Source organism: Myotis nattereri, assembly GCF_964212035.1.
Source record: "Myotis nattereri genome assembly, chromosome: 3".
In the NCBI taxonomy this organism is placed as follows: domain Eukaryota; kingdom Metazoa; phylum Chordata; class Mammalia; order Chiroptera; family Vespertilionidae; genus Myotis; species Myotis nattereri.
Window position 1 is genome coordinate 209,996,557 of NC_138077.1, and position 12,526 is coordinate 210,009,082.

The 12,526-nt window shown below is 59.1% G+C and overlaps 2 protein-coding genes across 3 annotated transcripts; one reads left to right on the plus strand and one right to left on the minus strand.

Moving 5' to 3' along the window:
• Nucleotides 1–12: 12 nt before the first annotated feature.
• LOC308515081 (F-box only protein 44) lies at nt 13–5,952 on the minus strand. The gene is made up of 6 exons (XM_081085548.1): nt 5,873–5,952; nt 4,659–4,951; nt 3,398–3,524; nt 3,155–3,250; nt 2,909–3,044; nt 13–2,015 (listed from the first exon to the last, which is right to left on the minus strand). The coding sequence occupies exons 2-6, from the start codon at nt 4,921–4,923 to the stop codon at nt 1,833–1,835; spliced, it is 807 nt and encodes a 268-aa protein (XP_080941674.1). The 5' UTR covers nt 4,924–4,951; nt 5,873–5,952; the 3' UTR covers nt 13–1,832.
• A 461-nt stretch (nt 5,953–6,413) lies between these two features.
• FBXO2 (F-box protein 2) lies at nt 6,414–11,994 on the plus strand. 2 transcript variants are annotated; one of them, XM_081085544.1, is made up of 6 exons: nt 6,414–6,570; nt 9,785–10,141; nt 10,489–10,618; nt 10,687–10,782; nt 11,203–11,341; nt 11,529–11,994. In XM_081085544.1, exons 1-6 carry the CDS (start codon nt 6,549–6,551, stop codon nt 11,661–11,663), a joined length of 879 nt encoding a protein of 292 aa, XP_080941670.1. In that variant the 5' UTR covers nt 6,414–6,548; the 3' UTR covers nt 11,664–11,994. The 2 variants fall into 2 exon arrangements, with proteins under 2 accessions (XP_080941670.1, XP_080941671.1); XM_081085545.1 differs by lacking the exon at nt 6,414–6,570 and adding an exon at nt 7,996–8,017.
• The last annotated feature ends 532 nt before the right edge of the window (nt 11,995–12,526 follow it).

Sequence of the window (12,526 nt, forward strand, 5' to 3'; positions counted from 1 at the left end):
GTTTTTGATTTTGGAGAAGGGAGAGGGAGATAGAATATCAATAAGAGAGAATCACCAATTGGCTGCCTCCTCCAGGCCCCCTACTGGGATCCAGTGGAGCCCCCGGAATTGAACTGCGACCTGGTTCATAGGTTGATGCTCACCTACTGAGCCACACCAGCCAGGCTTAGTCCTACCTTCTCTAGGGCTTAACCAAGGGCAAGCCTCAATGTCCTCAAAGGTAAAAATCTCTCCGCATTTTTGTCACGATTAAATTCATTGATGCTTTCTTCATTTCATTGTACAAATAACGATGGAGCACCCGGGGCTGCAGGGAGCCACGAAAGGCTGTGCAGGCTGTGCGCTGCACAGGGGTGCCCGGCCAGATCACATGAACTCCTTAGGGCTGTCTCTTCTCCAAGAAGGGTGTTCTCTGCTAATTTGCCACACAGCTCGTGAGGGGCGGTCCCTGCCCTGGCCGAGGCCCTAATCTCGCTTGGTAATGACTGAGAGCATTAAGTTGAATAGTACTGAGCACCTACTGTGTGCCAGGCACTATTCTCAATGCCTTGGCTTTATCTAATGTCAGTAAAGCTCTTGGCAGAGCAAGGGAAACACCAGTAAGCAGTGCCTAACATGTCACTGTTGACCCAGCGTGAGGTGTGTGACCCGCAGGCTTGTGGCGAGGCCACAGAGGAAGCTAGCAATGCTGAAGGCGGCTGGGGGGAGGTGTTTGCAGCTCACCGAGAGCTTTGTCCTATGGCCCTGGTTCTGCAATTGTCAGGCTCCTGAAATGTCAACTCCTCCGTACCTTGGACAGAAGCCACACATGTTGCACCTTCTGCATGTCTGGGGCCTCCCCGGAAGTTTGCCCTTTCGCCCCAGAAACCACAGGGCACAGGCTGGGCTGGGAAAACCTTTTATTTGGCTGCATGCAGCAGGGGTAGGATCAGAGCACTGCCGGAGGAGGCAGAGGCAGAGGCAGAGGGCAGGGTGGGAAGGGTCTGTGAATGGCAGTTCCAATGTGGGGTGGGGCTTGGATTGCTCTCCAAGCCACAGGGAGCCTGGTGTAGGCATGGAGGTGGACAGGCGGTCCTTGAAGACCCCCCACCCCATACTCATCCTGTGCTCACACATCCTAGCTCTCAGAATCAGAGCCCAATCCTGCACCCACCTGCCCTGGGTTCCCACGCACTGGATTCCAGAGAGCCTTCTTCTGGAGAGTCCCACCCCATCTGGCTTTTGGGACTTCACTGACGGTAAGGACAGTCCAGACGTGGCGTCGACTCCACCCCACCCTGGGCCTGCCCGTCTCAGACCAGGCCTGAGCCTCTGGGCCATAGCCACCTCTCTGAGCAGGCAGGTCTAGCGAGAGCGTGGGAGCAGCAGAGAATGGGACAGGGACAGGCTGGCAGAGCCCTCCTTCCACTCCCAGATCTGTCTGAGCTACACAGTCGCTCCCAGCATCTGGACTGTCCAGGGCAGCCCCAGGCTTGCCCGATGTCCTCCACACCGTCCCTGCTCTGAGGGCCCCCCAAAAAGATAGGGGGCAAGGCCCAGGAGGGGAAGGTAGGAACACAGATCTAGGTTGCCATCTGAGCTTGGACACCCACCCTCAGAGGAGTCTGGGGAGGAACCTGGGGGAACATCCTGTACCTCCCTAAAGGGCCCTGCCTCTTAAAGGTATACACAGCCCTCACCATCATTCAGCTCGCACCCTCAGGCAGAGCGCTGGCTGTCTGCAGCATGGGAGGCTCCACAAAGAGGCGACTGGGGGGCAAGGGTGAACTAGGAGGTCTGGGGAAGCTGGCCCACCGCCCCTTCCCAAGCCCAGCCTTTCTCTGACAGCAAGTTTACCAGTCAGGGTTCTGCGGACGGGGCCTCGGGGGCGTCAGGGCAGCGGGGGGCCCAATGGTGATGCTGCTGTTGGTGACCCTCGGGCCGTACCAGCCGGCCCAGTGGTGAGTGTCCACGCCACCGTGCTGAAACCAGATGTAGCGGACGCCGGGTGGGTAGTTGGAGAACGTGTGTGAGACCTGGGAAGGGGGCAGGTAGAGGGAGGGGGAGAGGTCAGGGAGCTGACCCTGAGGGTGGCGCTGCCTGAGGGGCAGGGGGGCAAGGAAGGGGCTGCTCTCTTAGTGCTGGGCCAGAGCTGAGTTCTAGTTCTCATTCTGTGAAGCTGGGCAGACCACCTCCCCTCTTCTATGCCTTAGTTTCCTCGTCTGTAAAATGGAGTCGATTCCTGGAGGGGCCACTCCACAGGATTATCTAAGTGTGGCGCAGAGCAACAGAAGGAAATTTCGCAGGCTGACGAAGGGTGTCCAGTACAGTCATCACTGGGCACATTTAGCTATTTAAGTTAAGTAAAATGAGATGAAATTAAAATTCAGTTCCTCAGTCACACTAGGAACTGGTTCTTATTACGTGTTTGACAGTCACATGTGGCCATTGGCTACCATACAGACAGTGCAGACAAACCATTTCTGCCGCTGCTGAGAGTTCTATTGGAGAACGCTGGCCTAGGTCAGGATTTGGCAAACGATGGCCCGCCTGCCTGTTTTTGTAAATAAAGTTTTATTGGAACACAGCCATGTTCACTTGCTTAAGCTGCTTTCACAACACAACGGCAGAGTTGAAGACTTGAGTAGTTGTGACGGAGACAGGACAGCTTACAAAGCCTGAAATGTTTCTATCTAGCCTTTTAAGAAAACATTTGCTGGCCGCTGGTCTAGATGATAGTAACCACCAATATTAGTAATTAATAATAGTCAACCTTTTTGAATGTGGCTCTATCAGCATCGCTTCACTGAAGTCAGAGCAGCCGAAGCCCAGGTGAGAAGCAGCAGAGCTGGGATTTGAACCCAGGCCTGTCTGGCTGTAGTCTCAGCCTTGGGCAATGTGCCCCCTGCTCCCTTCCTGTCCCACACACCTCTCTCCACTTGGCATCGCTCTTCTGCTGGATCGTTGCTGGGTCAGGCTGGAAGGTCCCCAGAGGCGCATGCGCTGATGACAGGAGCTGAACACACAGCTGGTACTTGGACCCGCAGTCTGGCCTTGCTGCAAACCTGCAGGCAGAGAGAAGGCCCATCAAGGCCTTGGAGATGGGGGGGGCAGGGTGGGGGTGGGGCACCTGAGTGGCAGGGCCCACCCCCAGGCCCTCGCCCTAGGCACTCACCAGTCCTTGACCTTGATGTCCGGCCGTGTAGTGTCCATCAGCTCCTCCCAATACCCTTCGGCCTTGAGGTCCACCACCTGGGACTTGAGGCAGGTGCTGGGGGGCAGGCGGAGGGTGGGCTGGGCTGAGGCTCATCACCAGGGCACTGGGAGGCTAGGCTGCTTTCCCAGAGAGGAGAGACCCCAGGGGGGCAGTGACTGTGGCTTCCCCCTCACCCCAAGTCCCCCTGACCTTGGATCTTACTAATAAGAAGTCACGAAGTATTTCTTGACCTGGTCATTGGGGAATTCCTTCCTCTGGTCTCCAGAGAGGTCTTCCACCTTCCACTCATCGCCTCCATTCACATCCAGGCTCCAGAACTCAAATCCCTCTGGCAGGAAAGCACAGTTCACATCAGAGGGAAGCCCCTCCTTCCGGTTCTCCCTGCAGCTCGGCAGTTGCCCTCAGGCCTGTGCTGTGGAACTGCAGATCAATGGTGCCTGCCTGGGATTAGTGCTTCCTGTGTCAGGCACTACGGTGAGTGATTTCCATTGGGACTCCTGGGACACGTGATGATATGAAGGACCGGATTCCTTCTGTGATGCAGAACGCTCTGCTGCTGGCCAGATCTGAGGCTAGTCCTGCCTCTACCAGTACTGACGGTGTGACATCAGGCAAGTTGCTTCCCCTCTCTGAGCCTTGGTTTTGTCCTCTGGGGTCAAAGATTAGGGACTGGCAAACTTTCTGTAAAGGGCCAAAATATTTTAGGTTTTATAGGCTATCTATTGTCTCATTGCATAGTATGTGTTGTTGTTGTTTTTTTTTTAAAAATAATCCTTTAAAATGGTAAAAGGTATTCTTAGCTCCTGGGCCAGATTTGGCTCATGGACCATAGTGTGTCAACTGCTGGTGAAGAACATGGCTGTTGGGGAGTCACATGAGGCAGGCATCTGAAAGTCCTAGAGAGCTTGGAGCTGTTTTATCATTTTGCTCCAGAATTTGGCCACATAATGGAGAATGAGGCTCCCATCCTCTCCTATCCCAGTGTCTAGCTGACGAGTTAACATAGGGAGGGAACAAGGAAGTGCTGGAAGTGGCTGAAGTGTGCTGGAAAGAAGACTGGACTTCTTATTCTTCCACAAGCAAAGTCCTTTGACCTCTGGGACAGTCCTAGTAGGCCTAGCCCTGGAGTCTGGGAACTAGGGCCAACAAAACAGCTGACTTCCTGGTCTTGTGCCTGGGGCATAGTTAATCCCAACTAATCAACATTCCTTCTCCTAGGAAAGGTCACTGGGGATATCAGTTTAAGGGTGGAAGAAGAAATGCCACTCTTGGCCTCATCTGTTTGCTCATCTGAAAAATGGGTACACTACCAGCACCTACCTACCTTTTAGGATTATTGTGAGAGGATTAAAGTTGTTAGGCCATTCAAAGTACCTAGCTCATAATAAGTGCTTAATAAATGTTAGCTAGTATCCTGACAGTGTTTGTGTTGGGGGCACGCCAGACCCACTCTGCACCCCACCTTCGGCACACGGGTTGTGCAGGAGGTTCCTGTGGAGGCTTCGTAGGAAGTAGAAGATCTTCCAGTCGGCCACAGGCTGGCCCCAGTCCTCGGTGATGAAGCCCTCACGCAGGCATTTGCGCTTCCAGAGGGTCGCGAGGTCTATGAGGTCCCGCCAGAGGCTGCAGACCAAGCGGCAGCGCAGCAGCAGCTGGCGGGCGGGCACGTGGGTGAACAGCTCCAGAAGGATGTTTTCTGGCAGCTCGTTGATGTTCTCCACCGCCATGGCTCCCGGCTCCCGGACACTCCTGTGGCTATTGAAAAGCGAGGCTACAGACCCTCTCCCTGGGCCTGGTATTTGCAGCCCCCCGTGCTGGCGGAGGTCCCCAGCCCGGGTTTACAGTCTCGGGAAAGTCCCTGGGCCTCTCTGGGCCTCAGTGTCCAACTCGGTAGCCAGGGGCCAGGAACAGCACCTGCCACCCCCTGGGAGGTCCAAGGAGCCTGTGACACAGCAGAAGCTCAGTACAAGGTGAGTGTTGTGTTGTTTTTAACTGGCACCTCCCAACAGCCTCTAGGCTAGGGAGGCCTGCGGAGAGGTGGCCAGGTGGCCGGATCTGCCCAAAGTCACAAAGACAGGAGCAGAGGGAAGGAGGCCGAGCCTTCTCTGATTCTAGAGTCAGCCTTTTCCAAGAGGCCGGTTGTTAGAGTGGGTAACGGCGCGCAGCCCCGCAGAGCACTCCAGCCGGTGCGCTGCCTTCTCCATTCTCTCCCCTGTCCTCCGAGGGGGGAGGGCGATGTCGGGGGGCAGGAGTAACGATTGTCTCCGCCCGAGGTCCAAAGGGCTCACGCGACTTTCTCAAGGCCGAAATGGAAATGACCTGCCCAGTTGGGCCTGGAGAAGGGTGGGCAATGCAAAGACCTTCCCTACCCCCCCACTCGCACCCGCATGCCCGTGGCTGGGCTCCAGCCCCAGGCTCCCTAGCGTGTCTTCACCCTCCCATTCCTCGTGGCGACTTTAAAATGTCCCCCAAAGTCGGGGCTCGGACCCCTACGCCAGACCCCAGCTCCGGTTTCCGCTCGCACCGCCGCAGGAGGCCGCGCCACGTAGTTCCCGCGAGCAGCCTGGGACTCGTCCGCGCCGGCCTCCTGGGCGCACAGCTGCGGGGCCGGGAGCCGCCGAGCCCCCCGCCAGGCCCCCGGCCGCCTGCGCCCCCGCGCCCACTCCCGCGGGTCACCTGCACTCGGCCGACGCCGCGCTGTCCCGCTCGGAGCTGAGCCGGCTGCTGCTCGCGTTCCCGGGGATGCGGCCCCGCCCCCGCCCGCCTGGCCCCGCCCCCGCCCGCCTGGCCCCGCCCCCGGCCCCCCTTCGCCGCCCGCTTTCCTCTCCACGCCGAGCCGCGACGTGGTGCGTGGGGCCCGGGACGCGCCCCCCATCGGGAAATAGGAAAATTACCCGGGTTGGGGGGTGCCGGGAGGAGCCTCTGCCCCTCCCCTTTGCCTGGGCCGCCCGCCCCGCACCCTCCGCATGACCTAGACTCCCTGCCCTCTGCCTCCTCCTCCCAGCAGCCACCCCGGAGGGAGCGGGGAGAAGCCTCAGATCGGACCCCCGCTCCCCCATTAAAACACACACACACACACACAAAACTGACTCCTGACCTTTCTCGGCCCCCTGGGTCCGCCGAGGAACCTGCAGCCTCAGGCCTCCGCCGCCCGCTCCGGATTGCGGGGCGACCGGGCGCGGGGCCAAAGGCGGGGCGGGAGGGGCGGGGGCGGAGGCGGGGGCCTTTAAGAGGCGCGGCGGGCCGGGGCCGACCCAGACGCGGGCAGCACCCAGCCTTGCCAACGCCGCGGGACTCGGGCAGCCCCGCAGCGCTCCGGCTTCTCCTTCCCTCGGGATCGCCCTCCGCAGCGATGGACGGAGACGGGGACCCAGGTAGCCGGGCCCACGCGCTCAGTCTGGGAGGGGAGAGCGGGTCCGGCGGGAGAGCGCTGGAGAGATGCGGGGTAGCGGTGGGGAGGTGGGCAGCCCAAACCCAGCGCCGCAAACTTTTACCTAAGAAAGTCCTTGAGACCGTCTCTAGAATGCAGTCCTCTGTCTGGTACCTTGGTTTGGATGGAGGCCTCGAGAGGTGACAGCAGGGAGGGAGGACTCCTGGTCCCATTTACCCAGGAGACAGCAGAGGCGAAATCCCACGTTCCCACCTCCGGCTTTCCGAGGTCCATAGGGCTGGAGCCTGGGACGCATCTGGGATGCAGGAGGCTGCAAGCCCTCTTCTTCCGTCAACTTCTTCCATTTGCCAGCTCTGGCCGGTGAGCTGCCTGAATCCCCATGGATTTCTTGGGGGTTATCAGCCTCTCCCCACCCCATCCCAGCCTTCCTCCTGGGTTCCCTTGTCTGGAGGGGCCACCCTTCATCTGGGTGGCCAGTTGCCCATTGGGGACCAGGCCAGCGGTGAGGGAGGTTGGAGCACCAGCTCTTGCCAATGCTCAGGGCCTTCTGAGACTGCCCAGTCATCTTGTCTGGCACCAAGACCCCCCCTCCTCATGCTTTGAGCTGGCTGGGCCTGGAGGGGTTGCCCGCTGAGTCAGGGTGGGAGCGAGCAGACTCCTCCGCGCCCCCCCACCCCCAACCCCTTCCTCAGCAGGCCCATCTGAGAGTGGGCACTGCTTGGGGGAGGCCATGGGAAACAGACTGATGCCTGCTCAGGTCGCCCAGGCCCCGCCTCCCAGCCCTGAAAATCCCAGCGCCTTCAGCTCCCACTCCCAATCCTCCGGCCCCCTCGCCACACCCTTTACGGGGCCCCAGAATGGCTCCTGCTTTTTCTCAGGGCCCAGCTATTCCCTGGACTCCAGGGCCCAATCCAGGTGCATGAATCAGCCTTGGAGGCAGTTTCCAGGGCCCAGATAACTTTCCGACAGCAACAATGTGGGGAGTTGTGTGTGCCCGAGCGGGGGATGGGGGGCCGTAATCAGATCTGGGGCCTCAAGTGCCAGGCCTGGGGCCAGGAGAGGGGACTGGGCGAGGTGCACCTTTCCGGGGAGCATCAGGTGTCCACCAGGGCCAGGGCAGGGGTGGAGAGGTGAGGACACTGGGCCCTGCTCCCCAGAGAGCTGTGGGCAGCAGGATGGGCAGGTGATATGGCTTCAGGGCCTGGCATTTTCCTCTCTGACTGACCACTCTTCTGCAGTGTGACCTGGGCAAACCCAGGAAGTGTCTCTGGGCTTTAGTTTTCCTCTTCGCCAAAAGGAAGGCGGTAAAGCCCCATGTCATAAAGATGTGGCAAAAAAACAACAAACAAAAAACTAATAATGAAGGGAATAATAAGATTCACTAAATAAGATCTACGGAGGACTCACTGTGTGCTCTGAGCTCTGAAGAGGTAAACCCTGATTCAGTTATCAAGGGTCTGACTGTGGGGAGGGGGAAAATTCTGCATGTGAGGAGGTAGAGGGCTGGTAGGCTGGGCAACACCCAGTCTCGGGTCCAGGCCCTGCCTGTTCCCTCCCCCAGTGCATGGCACCTTAGCTTTTCAGGGTTCAGCCCTTAGGAACCCCCCATCCTAAGTCGGAAAGCTGTGGCCGCCCCCACCCAGAGTGGCCCCATTTCCTCCCCACTGTCTCTCCCTCCTCCAGAGACACTGGGCACTTGGTATCTGCTTACTCAAGGCTTCAATGGCCTGGCTGGGGCCGGCTGGGATCCCGGAGATAGTCCAGCCTGCAGCTCCTGAGATCTGTCCACCGAGAATGCCCTTGCCTCTCCTCAGGGGGCTTGAACATCAACACTGTCTGAATGGCCTGGCATCCCCATTTTATAGACGAGGAAACCGAGGGCCAAAGTGAGAAAAACCTTCCTATCCCAAACACTTATTACATCTCCCTGTTTGACACACACACTCACACTCACATGATCTCTTTTAATGAGCCCCCCTGCCCCCATTCCCAATTCAAAGATTCCTGTCCCCTTCCCCTCGGGCCTCGGATTCCAATGTCCCCTCCCTAATACTAGCAGGGTGACCATTGGCAAGTTACTTCACATCTCTGAGCCTGAGCAATTTCACCTACAGAATCAAAATCAAGATAGTGCCTCCTAATTCAATGAATTATGTTTTTGATGTGTGATGGTTTAAGGTTGCTCTGGGGCCAGGCTGCCTGGCTTCAAATCCAGGCTCCAACCACAGTGTGGCCCTCAGCTGTTTCACTTCTCTGTGCCAGAGGTTCCTCTGCAGTGAATCTGGGACAACAATAGGAAAAAACCTCAGAGATGCTTGGGGCTATAAAGAGTAAATGGCCCTGGCCGGTTTGGCTCAGTGGATAGAGCGTCAGCCTGCGGACTAAAGGGTCCCGGGTTGGATTCCAGTCAAGGGCACATGTCCGGGTTGCAGGCTAGATCCCCAGTAGGGGGCGTGCAGGAGGCAGCCAGTCCACGATTCTCTCTCATCACTGAGGTTTCTAACTCTCTCTCCCTCTCCCTTCCTCTCTGAAATCAATAAAAAAATATATTTTTAAAAAAGAGTAAATGAACTTAAAATGCTCAAAAAGGGCCTATACTTACTTGCTAAGTGCCCAATAAACATTAGCTGCTGACAGTGTGCCAGATGCCAGGCACTGGGGATGAAGCAGTGAGTTTCCCAGACCTTGTTCCTGCCCTCATGTCCTCAGTCTAAGGTGTTTTATAAACCATCACACACTAGGACAAAACCTGGAAAGGACTGGAACTCTGGGGGTGAGAGGATATATCAGGGGGTAAATCCAAGAGGGCTTCCCTGAGGAGGTGACAGGAGCAGGCCTCTCAGAGGGTGGTTGGAAGGATTAAAGAAGTTCATATGTGAAAGTGAAACGTGAGGCAATCCTGTTCATCGTATCAGTTGCTGTCATCTGCGCAGGCATGGGGTGTACTGGCTCTGCAGGGGAAACAGGCCTCTGAGGCGGCTCTTTGTACTTGATGCTGGCCTGTGGCCCTGGTCCCCAGGGAGGTCCCCAGCGAGCTCCTCCACTGGGCACCCGTTTCTGGTCTCAGGATCTCTGGCCCCAGCTGCCGATTGTCCGAGGGTGGGTGGGGGCGGATACCTGCCACATCTGGGTTCTGGGGCGTGCAAGGGGACAGTCTAGGGGGGAGTCACCACCTCCTCGCCCCTTCATCCCCGCAGAGAGCATGGGCCAGCCCGAGGAGGCGAGCTCGGATGAGCAGCAGGAGGAGGGGTGCGTGTGCCTCCCGGAGGCGAGCGGCGGGGAGGAGGAGGAGACGGCGTACCTGGACGAGCTGCCCGAGCCGCTGCTGCTGCGCGTGCTGGCCGAGCTGCCGGCCGCCGAGCTGGTGCAGGCCTGCCGCCTGGTGTGCCTGCGCTGGAAGGAGCTGGTGGACGGCGCCCCCCTGTGGCTGCTCAAGTGCCAGCAGGAGGGGCTGGTGCCGGAGGGCGGCTCCGAGGACGAGCGTGACCACTGGCAGCAGTTCTACTTCCTGAGCAAGAGGCGGCGCAACTTGCTGCGAAACCCGTGCGGGGAAGGTGAGGGTCAGGCTATGTAGGCGCCTGTGGCTGGGGGGCTCAGTTTGCTCCTCCGGAAAATGGGCCCCATCCAATGCCCGCCTGCCCGGAGGGTTCGCTGAGATAAAGCGCGAGGCACAATGCCCAGCACAGAAGAGCCCCGATAAACTCTGCTCCCGGGGGGCTCTTTCCCAGGTTCTTCCACGACCCTCCCAGGGGGGAGAGAGAATCTGGGACAAACAGGAAGTGCCTGCCATCCAACCCCACTGTACCAGTTGGCCCAGCACCTGATTCAGGGGCAAGAGCCAGCGCTGTCACACCCTCCCCGGGGCCCGGGTGACGAGGGTGGGGCTGTCCTGTTCCCGCAGAGGACTTGGAGGGCTGGTGCGACGTGGAGCACGGCGGGGACGGCTGGAGGGTGGAGGAGCTGCCCGGAGACTGTGGGATGGAATTCGTCCACGACGAGAGCGTCAAGAAGTTCTTCGCCTCCTCCTTCGAGTAAGGATAAGGGGGGTGGGCGGGAAGGGGGAGAGGGGCCTCCACTCCTCCTAACTCACTTTCCCCAGGTGGTGTCGCAAAGCGCAGGTCATCGACCTGCAGGCTGAGGGCTACTGGGAGGAGCTGCTGGACACCACTCAGCCGGCCATTGTGGTCAAGGACTGGTGAGCCGCCCTGGGGGACTTAAGGGGTGGGGGTGGGGTGGGCGTGGGGTGGTGAGGAGGGGACTAAAGTCACTACCCTGCTTCAGGGCCACTGCCTCCCCACGCTAGTGGTTGTGGCCATGTGGGCCGGGTCTCCAGGAGAGGGTGACATTTCCTCCTGAGTTTAAATGTTGGCAAAAAAAAAAAAAATTTTTTTTTTTTTTTTGGTTTTAATCCATCTACAGTCCAAACGAAACATGTCTTGGCGGGCTGGCTTTGGGCCCAAGGTTGAGTCTGGCCAACCTGGATTTTAGTCCTTGGGTTTGGACCTTGGAAAAGTTACTTTCTCTCTCTGACCTCAGTTTCCTTATCTGTAAAATGGGGGCACTCCGAAGGCCCCGCCCCCCGGCTGAGGCCGGCCGCTCGCTCCCTCCCCGGCAGGTACTCGGGGCGCAGCGACGCCGGCTGCCTGTATGAGCTCACGGTGAAGCTGCTGTCGGAGCACGAAGACGTGCTGGCCGAGTTCAGCAGCGGGCAGGTGGCCGTGCCGCCGGACAGCGACGACGGAGGCTGGATCGAGGTGAACCTGGAGGCGCTGGGGCGGCGAGGCCGGACCGGGAGGCGGAGGGCGGGGCTTGTGGAAACCACGCCCCGTGGGCGGGGCGGAAGGGCCCACGGGCTGGGAGAGGGCCTGGGGCTGAGAAATCGTGTTGGGGCTGGAGGCGAGTTAGTGCGCCGGGTGTCTGACCCTTCCTCTCCCGCCCCAGATCTCCCACACTTTCACCGACTACGGGCCCGGCGTTCGCTTCGTCCGGTTCGAGCACGCGGGACAGGACTCCGTCTACTGGAAGGGCTGGTTCGGGGCCCGGGTGACCAACAGCAGCGTGTGGGTGGAGCCCTGAGTGACCCCTCCTCCCGCTCCCCCAGCTGCCCTGCAGGGGCAGAGGCCTGGGGTAGACACGCCTTAGTGGTAGCACCTCCCCTTCCCCTCCCCACGCACTCCTCTCCCGCCCCGCTCCAAGCCCAGCCCCCACGCAGGTAGAGAAGGGTTTTGCTGGCATATGTTTGCACCTGGAAAATAAGATGGGTGAAGGCTTGGGCCTGGACCGGGCCCACCGCGGAATCCCCCACCTCTAGCACAGTGCCTGCCGTAAAGTGGACTTTCAATAAACATTACTTGTTCGAGGAAGAAATGAACGAATGGATGAATAAACCCCCCTTCCTTTGCACCCTTCCCTGTCTCCCGAGGCCCCTGGCTCAGCCTGGAAAAATACTTGGTGGGGCTCCAGCTGCTTTGGTTTCCAGGGCCCATTGGGCCGGGGCAGAGCCAGCCAGGCCTGGGCCGGTGGACAAAGGCTGGGATTGTGAGGCCCAGGAGTGGGGAGCTGGGCCTGGCGCCTGACTGACACCCAAGCTGCCCAGAGGCCGGAATGAGGGGGGGCTCTGTGTGTGGGGCCACGCTCCAGGCCTTTCTCGATCCCCATTCTCATTTCCTTCTGAAGGCAGGTTGGTGGGTGATGGCAACACCTCATATAGGGATGCCCATGGCCTGGGCTGGGGGGTGGGGAGGTGAGGGTGGGGACCACAGGAAGGCCAGCTTGGCATCCCTCTTCAGCTCACGCCCACTTCACTGTCCTCCCTGCCCTGCTATTGAATTGCACAGGAGTCCTTAGCATCTGGTCTCACAGGTCACTTTCTAAGCCTGGCCCAGGGGCTGGCCCCTGGCACTTGTTTGAGGGAAGGGGGTTAGGGTGTGGTGCCCGGT